At 39.4% G+C, this 18,701-nt stretch overlaps 1 protein-coding gene and 1 long non-coding RNA gene across 2 annotated transcripts in view; one reads left to right on the top strand and one right to left on the bottom strand.

Moving 5' to 3' along the window:
* Positions 1-2,549: 2,549 nt before the first annotated feature.
* On the bottom strand, positions 2,550-5,194 carry LOC131537517 (uncharacterized). Its single transcript, XR_009270307.1, has 5 exons — positions 5,180-5,194; positions 4,708-4,868; positions 3,812-3,885; positions 3,058-3,684; positions 2,550-2,938 (listed from the first exon to the last, which is right to left on the bottom strand). It is a non-coding gene; the product is annotated as an uncharacterized LOC131537517 (long non-coding RNA).
* The window catches only part of LOC131537500 (protein NLRC3-like), a 32,114-nt gene continuing 18,252 nt past the window's right edge, over positions 4,840-18,701 (top strand). Inside the window, exons 1-6 of the mRNA XM_058770998.1 lie at positions 4,840-4,940; positions 12,325-12,446; positions 12,754-12,873; positions 14,233-14,352; positions 15,013-16,842; positions 17,499-17,648. Coding sequence (XP_058626981.1) covers positions 12,346-12,446; positions 12,754-12,873; positions 14,233-14,352; positions 15,013-16,842; positions 17,499-17,648 — 2,321 coding nt within the window. The 5' untranslated portion in view covers positions 4,840-4,940; positions 12,325-12,345. The remainder of the gene's footprint in view (positions 4,941-12,324; positions 12,447-12,753; positions 12,874-14,232; positions 14,353-15,012; positions 16,843-17,498; positions 17,649-18,701) is intronic.

Genomic DNA, 18,701 nt, shown 5'->3' with positions numbered 1-18,701 from the left:
CGGGTCGCCCGTCTCAGGGCATCTTGCACTTGCGCTTGCCGCCAGGTTTGGCGGGGGCCTGGACGGGCTGGGCGTCCTGCCTGCGACCGGCTCCACGACGCTGCCTGGTGGAAGGCTGCTGCGGCTGCGCGGGAGCGGGGGCAGCCGCAGGGCGACGAGCAGGCTGAGGGGCTGCAGCCGGAGTGGAAGCAGCAGGTTTGATCGCCTCAGTCTGCTTCTGGGCTGCCGAGAACTGCTGGGCAAAGCTCTCGACAGCGTCGCCGAAAAGGCCGGTCTGCGACACGGGAGCATTCAGGAACTGTACCTTCTCCTGCTCCTTCATGTCAGCAAGACACAGCCAGAGATGGCGCTCCTGGACCACTAGCGTGGACATCGCACGACCCAGAGACTGTGCGGTCACCTTCGTCGCTCGAAGCGCGAGGTCCGTCGCAGCACGCAGCTCATGTAGAACCGCCAGGTTCATGTAGACCACCCTCGTGCAGGTCTTTCAGGGCTTTGGCCTGGTGGACCTGCAGTAACGCCATGGCGTGAAGGGCAGAAGCCGCCTCCCCACAGGCTCTATAAGCACTGCCAGTTAGACCTGACGAATACTTACAGACCCGCGAGGGGAGACACAGGTCACCCCGCAGAGTGGTAGCGGCTGTTGGACATAGTTGCATGGCCACAGACCGCTCCACAGAGGGGATGCCCGCGTACCCCAAAGCGGCTCCACCATCGAGGGTGGTGAGGGGGGAGGAGCCACAAGATTTGTTTCGGGCAGTGAAAGGTGCCTTCCACGATCTTGTGAGCTCCTCATGCACTTCCGGGAAGAATGGCACCGGAGGGGGGCGCTGAGACCCCCACCGAGAAACCACTCGTCCAGCCTTGAAGGATCGGGATGCGGTGGAGGATTCCACACGAGCCCGACATTCTCGGCGGCCCGGGAAAGCATAGCCGTCATCTCTGGGTCTGGCTCAGACAACGCTACCACACCCGAAGGGGGAAACGCAGCCGGGTCGTCATCCCCGGAGAGAGAGGACTCGCCCTCCGATGCAGCGATTGACATCTGGACGTCAGAGGGGGCACCGAAGGAAACGCGTGGTGCACTCTGTCCAGCAGAGGGCCCAGCGCGCTCCTTCGGCAGCTCCACCGGCTGCGGAGTGCTTGAGGGGTGAGGAACTCCTCTTGGGGAAGCCCTCGGTGTCACCCTCAGATCACCTCTGACTCCACCGGATACAGCGCCGCCCCGGGAACGAACGCTGGATCGCGGCAGAGGCAGAGGGACTCCGCCATGTTTGACATAGCGGAGTCTATTATGCAACTCCGAGATGGTCATGTCCCCACAAGAAGAACATGAACCAACCACGAAAGCTTCCTCAGCGTGCTGAATGCCCAGACACGTGAGGCAGCGATCGTGACCGTCCTGAGGCGCCAGGAAACGACCACACCCAGAAACGCACGGGTGATAAGACATCTTTAAAAAGACGCGATCACCCGAGTTACTCTTTTAGAGAAAATTTGCTCTTTATTAGTGCTGAAGCACGCAGGGGAGCTGGCCACCACACACTCCTAGTGTGACTGTCTTCACGGGAATCGATCTCTTCCTCCCGTGAGACCGCGACCACCGCTGCTGCGCTGTAACGCCCGCACTCACTCACTCACTCGCAGGAAAGGAGCGCAGCAGTAATTCACCACCGGCTCGGCTCCGAAGCGAAAGGATGAATTAATGCGGTGCACCCGCTGCCTTTTATACTCACGCTGTGATCAGCGGCAGCTGGATGCAATGATCGCATGCCAATGTCCATTGGCTCGTTTAGTTACACTCGAAGTGGATTGGTCTCTCTGGCGAGATCCCAATTCGTCGGTCATCCGACGTGACTCGGAGTGACCGACTGAAAGGGAACCCAAAATTGTTATCTCTTGAATATTTTAATTATTTTATCATCCACAAGCAAAAATGGCTTAAATCTCCTGTTTTCTTCTTTTTCTTGTTGAATTTAACTTTCTTTTTTCATCGCTCAGGCTTCTAAAAAAAAGCTGTTTTTCTGTGTATATTATCTCATACTATGATGAACACATGACATTTTTGTTTACCGTTTTGTGCCATTTATGATTGTTCATTGTTAGATACAACCATCTTTCCCTGATCTTTTATGTAATAAGTTCGGCAATAATAAAAAAAGAGGGACAGGTGCACTAACACCTCATATTATCACTAACTCAACTATCTAGTGCGGTTTTCCTCAGCGTTTGAGATGTCAGCACAAAGGATATGTCGGGCAGCTGCTCGAAGATCTCACCTTTGGAGAAGATTGTTGATTTTATACTCTAAAAATGTAAGTATTTCTACTTAAAAGTTAAGATTACCCCAGAATGAATTGCATCATTTGCCCACCCCAACACTTTCACGCAATAATAATAAGTGCTAACCAATAATTATTACTTTTTTTTTAACTTAAAATGACAAACAAGTAAAACAAGCAAAATGTAATTTTTGTCGTGACATGCATATACACTAGTTGAACAAATGCAGTCGATGTGAATACATCAATTTTCAGTCAAGCAATTAATACATTAAGAAAATATATTTTATTTAATGACAACAATAAGAAACATAAATAAGTATAAGAATGAATAAAAGGAAGCATCACAATAAATACATACAATATACAAGTCAACAACAGATGAAACAAAGCTTCATTCAAAATTATTGTTCTAACAATCATGTTTTTACAGACGGTGAACCCCACATCCTACTGCCATCTCAATACAGATGTGTCAATTCTGCAGCTGCGCTGTGCTTCACAATCTTGCTCTTCTCAATGAGGACATCGTTGACCCAGAGGATGAGGAAGACCATGATGACACCCCTGAACCACACAACCTTGAGACAAGAGCAGGAGAACATGTGCAGGACAATCTGGCTGCTGCTGTGCCTGCTCTCCATAAGCACCACTACCTACAAAACATTTAAACAGAGTTAAACATTTACAATTCATGTTGTCAGCTTTCCATTTCTTGACAAATTTCATTTCAATTTACAATCACATGCATTTTTTTTAGTTGTAGCTTTATTACTTCTGTAGTTGGCTAAACCACTGAACTGGTGAGCAGAAGGTTGCTGGCTCGTCACCATCGGTGTGTCTTTCAGCAAGGCTCTTTTCTCCAGGTTGATCCAGGGGATTGTAGGTCCCTGTAATAAGAGCACTGGAAATCACTTTCGATAAAAGCTTCATGACTATTTTTTGATGATGCTTGTGAAGCTTCTGAAAGTCAGCCTTCACTGTATGAACAGAGACCAGCAGAATAAACTTGACCAATGTCACATCCTCGATGTCTTTTGGTCTTTCTCTAGATGTTCTCGCTGGCTCTGGGGTCACTGATAATGAAGAGACCACAGCAGCATCTGGTCCAGATGAGGGCAGGTGCAGTGATGGAGCGACTCATTCATGGCACTGGATCATTTCCAGGATGCTGCTGTGGACTCTCCATCCTCAGCGCTCACAGCAGCCTGCAGACATTTCAGATCATACAAAAACACCCAAACATAATACACAAGCAGTCATTTTAACAGCACAATGTCATCTGATCTCTGTATTAGAAGTAACAAAATTATCTTATTTTATCCTTTTGTTTCAGGTTTTCCCTTTTTCCACAAATGTCGCTGTCACCTTGCCTTGCAGGTCCTGCTCCACCACAGAAGATCTGCAGCAAATGCACAGGAATCAAGAATCAGAAAAGTGCTGTAATAGTTGTTTGAAATTACAATAATTAAAATAAACTACAATTTAAGATTTAAAAGATGTTTAATTCATTTCAGTAGTGTACTCACTGAGAGGCTTTGATGGCAGCATTCCTTCATCAGTCACTCTGCACCGGATAAACACACGTGTGTCTCATCTGTCCCTGTAACATCAGACAAGAGTCAGTCAGCTGTGATTTATCTGCTCAATACTGCATTCACATGTTGAGGTAGTTGCTGATGTAACTCCCTTTTTATCCAACACAAATGTTCCTTAAATTATCATTATTACTAATGGCTAAATAAAATGGATAACTTATGTTCAGTTACTTTATGTAGATTTGTTTGTTTACATGACTTGCATTCATCTAAAGCAGTGTTGACAACAGTGAATTCTACATAACAGCACACATACATAACACACTCAGATCTGTTTCGTGTTTATTAGATGTGCTCATCTGCAATACTTATCAAAGATAATCCTGTCAGATGTTAAATAGACATTTAGTAATCATCTTTAAGATGTAGCCTATATGGTTTATGTAAATCCACTTTTGAGACGTATGTGTACTTAATGGAGCACTCCTGTTAGTTATGCATTATAAAACGTGTTTTTACAGCAAAATCACAAATATGTTATATTATGTAGATCACAGACAGGGTTTAAATAAAACCAGGATTAGGCCATAGTTCAATTAGGACATCTGAGTAGCTTTTATAAACGTGCCTTGGATAAAAACACTACTGATGGGCATCTTGAGACAAAACAATTATTTTAAGATCAATCAGTTCAAGTTGCTTTCAGTTAAAACAGCCCAGACATGCATTTTAGTCTGGGACTACTCTTGACTAGCCTTGTTGTGAAACCGGGGGATAGCATCTTTACACATTTTGAATTATATATTGCTTACACCTTAGTTTTAAAAGATGATAAACTCCATAAACAATACCACTATATGAAAATAAAAAATAAAAAACATTCTCACCTTGTCTCTATACAAGCGGCCATCTTGCCAATAACATCTCGTTTTGACATCTCGCGTGGTTCTGTGTGATTTGGACAAATTTGAGTTACGCCCCTTTCTTCAAGTTACGCCTCCTTCCAGTTACGCCCCTCTCTTGCAGTCCGCAGACAGACGCTGTTTTACTTGCAAAACGAAAGTAAATCGAGGAAAAGAAGTGGCACATTTGGAGATTTTAAAGAGCTTCGTAGTTTGTGGTAAGTTCAGAACTTATTCCTCATCTAATGTAGACATGAAAATGCCGATTGTCATTACAGGCTTTGCTGCTGGTGCTTACCTCGTGTATTTTGTTTGTTCGTTTGTTTGTGATTTAAAGTCTTATTTATTTAAACTTATTTATTGCCAATATGAATTTTGCACTATTATGGATATTATTCTACCTCATGTCACTCGCACCTGGGTACCATTGCTGGCCAAACCAAAAAGACGCTCTCACCTACACGCGTGAGGATTTGCTTTCTCTTCATTCTGCTGCCGGGTCCTCATCTATAAATCTTTCAGAGGATTGTTATGCTATCAGGCGGCGTGAAAGATGTTCGGAGAGACGAAAGAAAGAGCGGAAAAAGCGTGGTTCAAGAGGAGGTGTAAGACATCGACTCTGGAAACGTCGGAGCAGATTTCCCCTGCCCGTCATTACCCTGTCAAATGTGCGTTCAGTAAGCAATAAACTTGATGAACTTAAGATAAGAGCTAGATATGACCGTGAATTCAGACAAAGCAACCTTGTTTGCCTCACGGAAACCTGGCTTAAAGATCATCATACAACCCCGTGTTTAACAGGGTATACTACAATACGAGCGGACAGAGACGAGCGCAGCTCATTTAAATCTATAGGAGGAGGGCTGTGCGTGTTTGTCGATAACAGCTGGGCCACACAGTACTGTGTCCGGGAAAAAGTATGCACGCCGGACTTTGAGATTTTAACGATCTCCTTTAGGCCATTTTATCTCCCGCGGGAGTTTGGCCACACTGTAAAAAATTGCTGTATAATTTACAGTAACTTACTGGCAATTTTGGTTGCCAGTAAGACTGTAAATTTACAAGAGTACTGTAAATCAATAATTACAATTGTACTGTAAAAATACAGCAAACTCTTGCATGCTGTAAAATTGTTGTGATGGTGTGTAAACATTTGGTAAACTTATTTCATTTGATTCTACTAAGAAGGAACGTTTCTTAATATAAAACTGCAAACACTTAATTTGTAATAGTAAAGTTACTAAAAACATGACTTTAACTCAAATCGTTGCAGTTTATCATCAGCTATAGCACACATGCATGTGGTAAAGCACTTAACAAAGAGATCATCACTGTATCAGCAACTCTACAGTTACTGTCTTTAAATAAAGCAGCAGAACATCAGTGTTTGTGGCTCATCATTGACTGAAGCACAGGCTCTACTCTCCACCACAATGGTGACCCACAAAACTACATTAGATCTCTCTTGTGCAAAATAATACAGTTCAGTTAAATATTTACTCTCCTTATAGATAACACCTGCTGTTAACAAGCAGAATCACTGAATGAAAGAGAAACAAGAACTACATCTGACTTCAGCCACAGCCTTAGATGAACTCAACTGAAATACAAGACATCATTAAATCTCTCAAGATCTGATTAAACAACTCCACAAACAGCATTACCAGCTTCACACATTACAATTTGACTTTATTTCTGTCATATGTCTATAAAAATGATTTGAGAATTAACAGAAGTTTAGTTGTTTTATTGAAAACGTTTCGTTTGACCTCACCATTGTGGCGGTCAGGGTTTGCTTTAGTTGGGCTCTTGACCATCAAATTTTAGTCTTAGCTTTTTTCTGGCTGCTGTAACTGTGTTTGTAAAGCACGTTTATTGTAGCATGAAATGCCAGGAAAATGTGTGATTACACGCTTTTGATTGATTATTGATAATGATGTAATCATTATCTAGAGACCTGATTCACTGATCTCATTCAGAGGCTGAAAAAATAAAAGCACATAGTAAGAATTAAAGACAATAAGTGGACAATTCAGCGGCATAATTTATTCATGCCGCAATGCATGCTGGGATTCATGGGTGACTTTTGTACTGTGCTGGTACCCAGCATGAATTGCAGCATTAAGCTTTTGATTGTCACCATTGTTGAGATTCATACACTGATTCTTGATGTCTGTGTGTGTCTAATTGCTGCCGTAGAACTAAAAGTTTTGTGCATAAGACATTTTTTTAATTTTTCAGTAGCAGTTTGGCATCTCATTCAGGGTCATATAGCGGCTGTAAACACCAAACTAACAAATAAAAGAATCCACATCATGGCTTTAAAGATCAGCCTCTGATTGAGATCAGTGAATCAAGCCACTAGATAATGATTACATCATTATCAATAATCAACCAAAAGCACGTAATCACACATTTTGCTGGCTTTTCATGCTATAACAAACATGCTTTACAAATACAGTTACAGCAGACAGAAAAAACTAAGATTAAAGTTTGATGGTCAAGAGCCCAATTAAAGCAAACTCTGATCGCCACAATGGTGAGGTCAAACGAAACGTTTTCAATAAAACAAATAAACTTCTGTTAATTCTCAAATAATTTTTATAGACATATGACAGAAATAAAGTCAAATTGTAATGTGGGAAGCTGGTAATGCTGTTTGTGGAGTTGTTTAATCAGATCTTGAGAGATTTAATGATGTCTTGTATTTGAGTTGAGTTCATCTAAGGCTGTGGCTGAAGTCAGATGTAGTTCTTGTTTCTCTTTCATTCAGTGATTATGCTTGTTAACAGCAGGTGTTATCTATAAGGAGAGTAAATATTTAACTGAACTGTATTATTTTGCACAAGAGAGATCTAATTTAGTTTTGTGGGTCACCATTGTGGTGGAGAGTAGAGCCTGTGCTTCAGTCAATGATGAGCCACAAACACTGATGTTCTGCTGCTTTATTTAAAGACAGTAACTGTACAGTTGTTGATACAGTGATGATCTCTTTGTGATTTACCACATGCATGTGTGCTATAGCTGATGATAAACTGCAACGATTTGAGTTAAAGTCATGTTTTTAGTAACTTTACTATTACAAATTAAGTGTTTGCAGTTTTATATTAAGAAATGTTCCTTCTGAGTAGAATCAAATTAAATAAGTTTACCAAATGTTTACACACCATCATAACAATTTTACAGCATGCAAGAGTTTGCTGTATTTTTACAGTACAATTGTAATTATTGATTTACAGTACTCTTGTAAATTTACAGTCTTACTGGCAACCAAAATTGCCAGTAAGTTACTGTAAATTTTACAGCATTTTTTTACAGTGCAGATTACTCTTATATTCACTTGAATGTTGGTGCTGCAGGGGAGAGAATAGCGGAAAGTTTTAACGATGCGCTTGCCCGATCTGCAGACCAACCTGTTTTAATTATTGGGGATTTTAATTCTTGTGACTTATCTGAATACCTGCCTACACTTCAACAGTATGTGGACTGCCCTACCTGCTTAAATCGAACTATTGATCGCTGCTATGGAAATATCACCAATGCTTATAAAGCGGTTTGCAGAACTCCCCTCGGGAAATCCGACCACAATGTAATACATCTCTTGCCCAAGTATAGGGCTGCTGTGAAGAGAGCGAAGCCTGTTATTAAGCAGATACATGTGTGGTCTGACAGGTGTAAAGAGCGACTAAAGGACTGTTTTGAAGAGACTAATTTGGACATTTTTTTTTCAGTCATGTTAGGATGCCGATGAACTCACAGACACTATTACGTCGTAGATTCTGTATCTGAAACTAAAACTGTGAAAATTTTTCCTAATAACAAGCCTTGGGTATCTAGACAGCTGAAAATGTGTCTTAATGAAAGGAAGATTGATTTTTGCTTAGGAAATACAGAATTACTGTGTGTGAAAAGGAGACAGTTGAGGGGGGAAATTCTCAAAGCAAAATTTGATTTTAAAACGAAAATTGAGAGTAATTTTTAACAGGTACTGTCAGACAGGCTTGGAAGGGACTAAATACACTAATGGGCAGGTCACATAAAAAAGATTATAGTTTGGTCAGAAATTGTCAAACCTTTATTAATGATTTGAATAATTTTTATTGTAGATTCGACACAGTGGAAGGTCAGACAGAATGCGATGAGATGTGTAGAGGAATCTATAGTTATTAAGGAGACAGATGTTATTGCAAGTCTTAGAAAACTAAAGTCAAATAAGACCTCGTCTTCTTAAAGACTGTGCTCCTCAATTAAAGGGAGTTTTTACAAGGCTATTTCAATTTCTCTTGGACAAAAGTGCAGTGCCAAAATTATGGAAATACTCAGTGATTCAACCTGTGGCAAAAAAAAACAGGTGCAAGTATGCCAAATGATTATCGACCTATTGCAATAACTTCTATATTATGCAAAACTATGGAGCGAGTTTTAGCTAATCATTTAACTTTAAGTGTGGCCTCTAAGCAAGATCCACTTCAGTTTGCATATAAGAGAAATAGAGGCACAGATGATGCTGTACTGACTCTTCTTAATACAGTTACTAAACATCTTACAAATCCTAAAGGATATGCTAGGGTTTTATTTGTAGATTTTAGTTCAGCTTTTAATTCAATGAAGACACATCTTCTTTTAAAAAGGTTAGTGGATCTTAATATCAATCAAGGGCTCGTCCTCTGGATTAGAAATTTTCTCTCTTGTCGTCCACAAAGAGTCTGTGTTAGAGGGGTGATGTCTGATGTGCTCACTGCGAGTAATGGTTGCCCACAAGGTTGTGTTCTTTCCCCTGTGCTGTTTTCTATTTTTACTAATGAATTTACAATTAATGAGGAAAATTTCAGATTATTTAAATATGCTGATGATATGGCCCTGGTTGGCCTGTTGGACAAAACAAATCATGCATATGATCTGGCCTACCTGACCCACATTAAGGCTCTTGAAACTTGGTGTTGCTCTAGCCAACAAGAAATTAATGTTGCCAAGACTAAATAATTAATTATGTGTACAAAACGAGATGTGATATGTGAGCCGATTTCACTTGAGAGTCAACAAGTTGAAATTGTGGAACATTTTAAGTATCTCGGATCAGTTTTGGATTCTCAGTTGAGTTTTGCTGATAATTCAGAGTATATTTTTAAAAGATGCTCTCAGCGACTCTTTCTTCTCAGACAGCTCAGTGGTCTTGGTGTTAGTAAGCACATTTTGGAACTTGTGTATATATCCATTGTTGAAAGTGTTTTAACGTTTCATCTTTCTGTCTGGTATGAGCATCTAAATTGCAGACTCAAGAACAAACTTTCCAGAATTGTATCCTTTGCAAATAAAATAATTGGCAGGCCTCAGAATCAACTAACACAACTTTACGTGGAAAGGACAAAGAAGGCGGCGAGAGTTATTCTTGCAGATGGCTCTCATCCTCTTTTTAGCCAGTTTGAGCTCTTGAAGTCAGGTAGACGTTATAGAGTTCCCCTAGCAAATAAAAATGTGAATAAGAGGTCCTTTATCCCAAATGCAATTAGAATTATTAACTCAGCAACTTTTTAATTAAGCAGTGTGTAAGGCTTGAATTGTATCCATTTTTTCTTTGTGTTGTGTGTGTAACGTGACTAGTTATTGTGATTTTATTCTATTTGTATGTTGTTATTAATTTTGTGTTGGTGAGCCAAAGACAATTTTCCACTCAGGTGGACAATAAAGTTGTACTTTAAACATTAAATAACTCACGCTTTTAACTAATGCTCGTGTGATGCGTGTGGCACACTACAAAAGCAGAATACTGCGTTTCTGCTGCATCTAAATGACCACTCCGTTATTCAAGCCTGTAAAAGGCTGCAGTGAAGATAGTTTGCGGTTTGATGTTCAGATTTATTTTGGATATAAGTACACAGTGCACTGTCATAGACAACCACCGAATGTCATTCTCCATGATTTGTGAATTCATGAGGTGACGCTGTCCTCCTGAAAAATCAGCTTTTTTTTTCGTACCGACTCTTAATTGTATAAACACAGAGAATGCTGGAATACATAATCATTGTTAGGTTGAGCTCGATTTGTGGAAACTTTCTTAATCGCATTCCTTCGCATGTCAGTGTTTCTCTTTGCTCTGCCCCCTTTTTCTTGTATTATGACATCACACGGCGCTGTACCATTTCGAAACCATTACATAAATCAGATTATAGCGTGCTACTAGTGGAACTCAGGCTCCCTCTAGTGGTAAGCAGATGAATCACTAAATGAAATATTAATGTTAATACATTTTAATTTAATATTTTATTTTTTTGTTTTGTTTACATTTAAGTACAGTACAGTTTTTATTTAACTTTTGCTACAACACATTTTAATTTAATCATTATTTAAGTTTTTTTTAATTTACCAAAATGTAAGCACAGTGCAGTGTTGATGTTCAAACTGTGTATTTATTGCAATGTTAAAGTGGCTGACAACAATAAATATTCTTATTAGGAATTAAACTGCCTCTGTGCACTGTGCAGAGCTGTAGCTGAATAGTTAGGCCTACTACGCTACTGAAATTTAATGTTGGTCATTAGAGTGGTACTTGGAGAGCCAAATCTTTTCTGAAGTGGTACTTGGTATAAAAAGTTTGAGAACCACTGGGTTAGAGAATGGTCATCTATGGAGATAGAATTGTTGCTTGATTCCAAATAAATAGATTATGATTCACAAATAAATCTTAGAGTTTCACAAAAATGAATTAAATTCACAAATAAATAAAATGAGATTTGCAAATAAAAATCATATTCACAAATATATATTCATGTCACAACCAGGTGTGGATTGCTGCAGCCTATATCAGGTCAAGATGCTTTCATTTAAGACCGATGAAACAAGTATTTTAGTCTGGGACCAGGTTTAAGCCATGTCTGTAAAACCAGGCATAGATACTGGCATAAAGTTGGCTTCACGTTGGACGTTCGATATTCGCATATTTAGGGACCGTCTCTAAAGTTACATGCAATATTGGTATACATTTTTCTAATTTCAATAGCATATGAGCAGAATGACTTACAGTCATAACACAAACTGTAAACTGTACATCTAGGTGTCAACTATAATGCACAGCTTTTACATTTTAGATATTTAATCAAATCTACTGTAAATCATATGTAAAAATGCTATTTTTCACTACCGAATGGGCTCAAATGTAAACTATGCCATAATTTAAAGCTCAATAGCATTTGAGGAGAATGACTTACAGTCATAACACAAGCTGTAAACTGTTCATCTAGGTGTCAACTATAATGCACACCTTTTACATTTTTGATATTTATAAAAATAAAATGGAAGGTCGATTTGTTGCTAAAAGTTGCTAAATGACGTTGTGATGTCATTGCGCGATGACATCTTTGCGTAATTACGACGCAAAAATGTGTCACTACATCAAATCTCAGCAAAAACTATATTTTATATATGTTAATTTAGATTTGTTTGTAAACAAAGTTTGTACTACTTAAAGGGTTTGTTACTGTCGTTATTCTGTCATTTACTCACCCTCATGGAGCACAATCATGTATTGATTTCTTTTATTTTCATTTTTAACTTTTTTGCTTAAAGAGTCAATCAATTTACCAACATTATTTTTTTTGGAGAAAGGAGCAGCACAGTGCCTCCAAAATGAGTCTTTATGAAGAGAGAGAAGATGAGGACGCTGCCTTTAAAATCAGTTCTCCGACTCCAGGACGAAGCTGTGATCAGCCGATGACTTCTGACCCCAGGTAGGGCTTTTTCTCCACAGCAACTTACAGTGCATTCAAGATATATAAGTTAATTTCCTTTCCGATCTGTACCCCTCTGATTCTGAATAATTTTGGATCTTTGTATTGCAGCACTTCTCGTGTCATTGAATATATTATTGTATCCCGTATTTGTAAATTGATTTGGTTAAGAGTTTCTTCTAAATGAATAAATGTAAATCAAAGTTGGGTTCAGGTTATATACAGACATTAGCCAGTGCTTGAGACAAAAGACCGAAAAACAAGAGATGTTTTATTTTAAAATGCTGTTTTATTGAACTTTTGTCAGCATCACGAGGAAAGAACAGAAATCGGAGTTTCCAGAACCCAGCTGTGTGTCTATGAAGAGTGACGCATCCATGATAAAACCCCTTGGATTCAGTGATGAACCAGTGACCTCTGACCTGACGTTAGTAAAAATATTTACTTGCTAATTTACTGTAGAGCATCTCAAGCGAATAATGATTTAAGGATTAATGGAATAACGTTAATTGTAATCCAATACATGCAACATGCACCACACAAGGTCTTCAATCTCATATATAGTAACCAATATGTGAGCCTGGACCACAAAATCAGTCTTAAGTCGCTGGGGTATATTTGCAGCAATAGGCAAAAATACATTGTATGGGTCAAAATTATTGATTTTTCTTTTATGGCAAAAATCATTAGGACATTAAGTAAAGATCATATTCCATGAAGATATTTTGTAAATTTCCTACCGTAAATATATCAAAACTTCATTTTTGATTAGTAATATGCGTTGCTAAGAACTTAGGTTACACTTTACCTGAAGGGGTGTGCATAAGACTGACATGACACCATCATAATCATGACATGACACATAAGTGTCATTCGCTCAGTTAATGCAAAGATGACATTGTTTGAGATGTCTTTGTTATGGGCTAGGGTTAGGGGTAAGGTTAGGGTTAAGTCAAATAATGTCATCTTTGCATTAAAAATGACATAACTGAGCGAATGACATTTAATGACAGCTGTCATAAACATGCATAAAACCTCCTTCATATTCATGACATGGGTCATGTCATGATTATGACGGTGTCATGTCAGTCTTATGCACACCCCTTCAAGTAAAGTGTTACCAGAACTTAATTTGGACAACTTTAAAGGCGATTTTCTCAATATTTAGATTTTTTTGCACCCTCAGATTCCAGATTTTCAAACAGTTGTATCTTGGCCAAATTTTGTCCTATCCTAACAAACCATACATCAATGGAAAGCGAAAAATTTACACTTATGACTGTGGTCCAGGGTCACATATACAACCCCAATTCCCAAAATTTTGGTACACTGTGAAAAATGTAAATAAAAACAGAGTGCAATTATTTGAAAATCTCATAAACCCATATTTTATTCACAACAAAACACAGAAAACATATTGAATGTTTAAACGGAGGAAATGTACCATTTTAAAAAGAAAAAATTATAATTTTGAATTTGGTGGCCACAACACAATCCTCTCTCAAAACTCCAGCAACTGGTCTCCTCAGTTCCCATACATACACAGACTGTTGTTGAAAGAAAAGTGGATGCTACACAACAGTAAACATAGCCCTGTCCCAATTTTTTTAGTTGTGTTGTTGTCATCAAATTTAAAATTGTCTAATTTTTTTCTTAAAATGGTACATTTTCTCAGTTTAAACATGTTATATGTTTTTTGTGTTCTGTTATGAATAAAATATGGGTTTATGACATTTGCAGAAGGCTTGTTTTATTTTAAAATGCTGTTTTATTGAACTTTTATCAGCATCACGAGGAAAGAACAGAAATCAGAGTTTCCAGAACCCAGCTGTTTGTCTATGAAGAGTGACGCATCCATGACAAAACCCCTTGGATTCAGTGATGAACCAGTGACCTCTGACCCGACGTTAGTAAAAATATTTACTTGCTTATTTACTGTAGAGCATCTCAAGCGAATAATGATTTAAGGATTAATGGAATAACGTTAAAGGTAATCCGATATATGCAACATGAATTGCAGAGGGTCTTCAATCTCATATCTAGTAACCAATATACAAACCCAATTCCAAAAATTTTGGGATGCTGTGAAAAATGTAAATAAAAACAGAATGCAAATATTGCAAATCTCATAAACCCATATTTTATTCACAACAAAACACAGAAAACATATCAAATGTTTAAACTGAGGAAATATACCATTTTATACAAAAAAAATAAATTTGGTAATATTGAATTTGGTGGCCACAACACAGTCCTCTCTCAAAACTCCAGCAACTGGTCTCCTCAGTTCCCATACATACACAGACTGTTGTTGAAAGAAGAGGGGATGCTACACAACAGTAAACATAGCCCTGTCCCAACTTTTTGAGATGTGTTGTGGTCATCAAATTCAAAATTGTCTTCTGTTGTGAAAAAAATATGGGTTTATGACATTTGCAAATCATTGCATTTTGTTTTTATTTACATTTTTTCAGAGCATCTCAATTTGTTTTTGGAATTGGGATGTATTTTGGAATCTGGTGGTCACCAATAATATTGTAATCATTGTGATTATCTTTTCTCACAGATGCTCTCTGACCCGCATGTCATCCCATGAGACTGGAGACCTGCAGAAACCAGTGGAGGATGTCCTTCACAGAGTCAAAGAACAGCACAAAACCAGCATGAAGAACAAGTATGAGCGATTATTTGAGGGACTCAAACTAAAAGAGAATGAAACTCTCCTGAACAGGATCTACACACAGCTCTACGTCATAGAGGGAGAGAGTGAAGGAGTGAATGAAGAACATGAGGTTTTACAGATGGAGAAAACAGCCAGAACAAAACACTCACAAGACACTCCAATCTACTGCAATGACATCTTTAAGGCCTTGCCTCAACCAGGATGTGAGGAGAAAGACCAAATCAAGACTGTCCTTACTAAAGGCATCGCTGGAATCGGAAAAACCGTCTCTGTGCAGAAGTTCATTCTGGACTGGGCCGAGGGAAAAGCCAATCAGGATGTAGATTTCATGTTTGTGCTTCCATTTCGGGAGCTGAACTTGATCCGAGATCATCAGTACAGTCTTCACAGACTTCTGCTGGACTTTCATCCTGAACTTCAAGATCTGGACTCAAAGATTTATGAGGAGTGTAAAGTTGTGTTCATCTTTGATGGTCTGGATGAAAGCAGAATCACACTGATGTTTTCAGACGATCAGAAAGTTTGTGATGTGACTGAGACTTCATCAGTGGGTGTGTTGATGTCAAAGCTCATGAAAGGAGAGCTGCTTCCCTCTGCTCTCATCTGGATCACCTCCAGACCAGCAGCAGCCACTCAGATCCCCTCCAAATACATCAACCGTCTGACAGAAATTCAGGGATTCACTGAGCCTCAGAAGGAGGAATATTTCAGGAAGAGAATCAGTGACCAGAATCAAGCCAGCAGAATCATCTCACACATCAGAAGAGCAAGACACCTCCACATCATGTGCCACATCCCCGTTTTCTGCTGGATCTCATCCACTGTGCTTCAGAAGCTCCTGGAAGAAGATCTGAATGCAGAAATCCCTCAAACTCTGACTGAAATGTACATCCACTTCCTGCTGATTCAGATCAACACGATGAACCAGAAGTATGAAGAGAAAAACCCAGATAAACTCCTGCAGAACAACAGAGAAGTGATTGTGAAACTTGCTAAAGTGGCTTTCAAACAGCTGATGAAGGGCAATGTGATGTTCTATGAGGAGGACCTTATTGAGAGTGGAGACGTCACTCACGCCTCAGTATATTCTGGGATTTGCACTGAGATCTTTAAGGAGGAATCTGTGATTCATCAGAGGAAAGTCTACAGCTTCATTCATCTGAGTGTTCAGGAGTGTCTCGCTGCTTTCCATGTGTTTTATTACTATGTGACTACAACGATGAAGGAACTGAAGAATTTTGCTTCAGTAGAAAATTTGCTTAAAGGTGCAGTAGATAAAGCCCTTGAGAGTGAGAATGGACACCTGGATCTTTTCCTGCGGTTCCTGCTGGGCGTCTCACTGGAGTCCAATCAGAGACTTTTACAGGATCTACTGACACACACAGAGAACAGCTCAGAGAGCATTAGAAGAACCACACAGTACATTAAAGAGAAGATCAAAGATGGACATGAACTCTCCACTGAAAGATCAATCAATCTTTTCCTCTGTGTACTGGAAGTGAAAGATCAGACTCTATCCAGAGAGATTCAGGAGTTTGTGAAATCAGACAAACACTCAGAGAAGAAACTCTCTCCTGCTCACTGCTCAACAATCGCCTACATGCTTCAGATGTCAGAGAAGCCGCTGGATGAGCTGGACCTCAAGAAATACCACACTTCAGATGAGGGTAGAAGAAGACTGATACCAGCTGTGATCAACTGCACAAAAGCCCTGTGAGTGTGTACCTTGTTAAAAGATGAAATGTTACTTTTCCAGTAAGTAACATTTCTGCTAAGAAAGATACCACCTGTGTTTTTAATTTTTGGCACAAATTAGTTCAAAAGAAAGAAGAAATGAGTGAAAAGTTAAATGTTTATAAATGGCTAGAGATCACCAACTAGGAATAAAAATATATTGAACCAAGGATCTAAAGCATGGTTCCTAAGTCTGGCTCCGGAGGGCAGTGGGCTCCAACCATCAAAAACAACTAAGCAAACTAATCAAGGTCTTCAGATTTACTCAGCCTCCATTACCAGCCACATTTTTGATAGATAATGATTAATATGCTTAAGGAATGAAAATTTGGTCAGATCAAATTTCAGTGTGGGTGGGGTCACACTGTGTTATGTTGCAGAAATAGAAACCGAGTGACCAACATAATGTAGTGTTGCTTGCCAAAATCAGGCTATTTGGACTCATTTATCACAAATGACAAACCAGGAAGAATGTTTTAATAATATTGTAATATCTATGTAATACTTGTATATACTAAGTTCTCTGTTTTGCATTTTAGTAGATTCAATTCTGTTTCGGTTTTCAAGACTATAATTGACCATTAATAACCTGTTGCAACTGCCATGAAACTCTTTTGTTTTATATTTTCTTTCAGACTTACTGGCTGTAATCTCACTGATCAGTCCTGTGAAACTGTATCATCAGCTCTACAATCCTCAAACTGTGTCCTGAGAGAGCTGGACCTGAGTAACAATGATCTGCAGGATTCAGGAGTGAAGCTGCTCTCTGATGGACTGAAATGTACATCCACTTCCTGCTGATTCAGATCAACACGATGAACCAGAAGTATGAAGAGAAAACCCAGATAAACTCCTGCAGAACAACAGAGAAGTGATTGTGAAACTTGCTAAAGTGGCTTTCAAACAGCTGATGAAGGGCAATGTGATGTTCTATGAGGAGGACCTTATTGAGAGTGGAGACGTCACTCACGCCTCAGTATATTCTGGGATTTGCACTGAGATCTTTAAGGAGGAATCTGTGATTCATCAGAGGAAAGTCTACAGCTTCATTCATCTGAGTGTTCAGGAGTGTCTCGCTGCTTTCCATGTGTTTTATTACTATGTGACTACAACGATGAAGGAACTGAAGAATTTTGCTTCAGTAGAAAATTTGCTTAAAGGTGCAGTAGATAAAGCCCTTGAGAGTGAGAATGGACACCTGGATCTTTTCCTGCGGTTCCTGCTGGGCGTCTCACTGGAGTCCAATCAGAGACTTTTACAGGATCTACTGACACACACAGAGAACAGCTCAGAGAGCATTAGAAGAACCACACAGTACATTAAAGAGAAGATCAAAGATGGACATGAACTCTCCACTGAAAGATCAATCAATCTTTTCCTCTGTGTACTGGAAGTGAAAGATCAGACTCTATCCAGAGAGATTCAGGAGTTTGTGAAATCAGACAAACACTCAGAGAAGAAACTCTCTCCTGCTCACTGCTCAACAATCGCCTACATGCTTCAGATGTCAGAGAAGCCGCTGGATGAGCTGGACCTCAAGAAATACCACACTTCAGATGAGGGTAGAAGAAGACTGATACCAGCTGTGATCAACTGCACAAAAGCCCTGTGAGTGTGTACCTTGTTAAAAGATGAAATGTTACTTTTCCAGTAAGTAACATTTCTGCTAAGAAAGATACCACCTGTGTTTTTAATTTTTGGCACAAATTAGTTCAAAAGAAAGAAGAAATGAGTGAAAAGTTAAATGTTTATAAATGGCTAGAGATCACCAACTAGGAATAAAAATATATTGAACCAAGGATCTAAAGCATGGTTCCTAAGTCTGGCTCCGGAGGGCA

This window comes from Onychostoma macrolepis, chromosome 01 (assembly GCF_012432095.1).
Source record: "Onychostoma macrolepis isolate SWU-2019 chromosome 01, ASM1243209v1, whole genome shotgun sequence".
NCBI classification, from domain to species: Eukaryota; Metazoa; Chordata; class Actinopteri; order Cypriniformes; family Cyprinidae; genus Onychostoma; species Onychostoma macrolepis.
The sequence above is the reverse complement of the archived record's forward strand: the minus strand, read 5'-3'. Positions and strand labels throughout refer to the sequence as shown.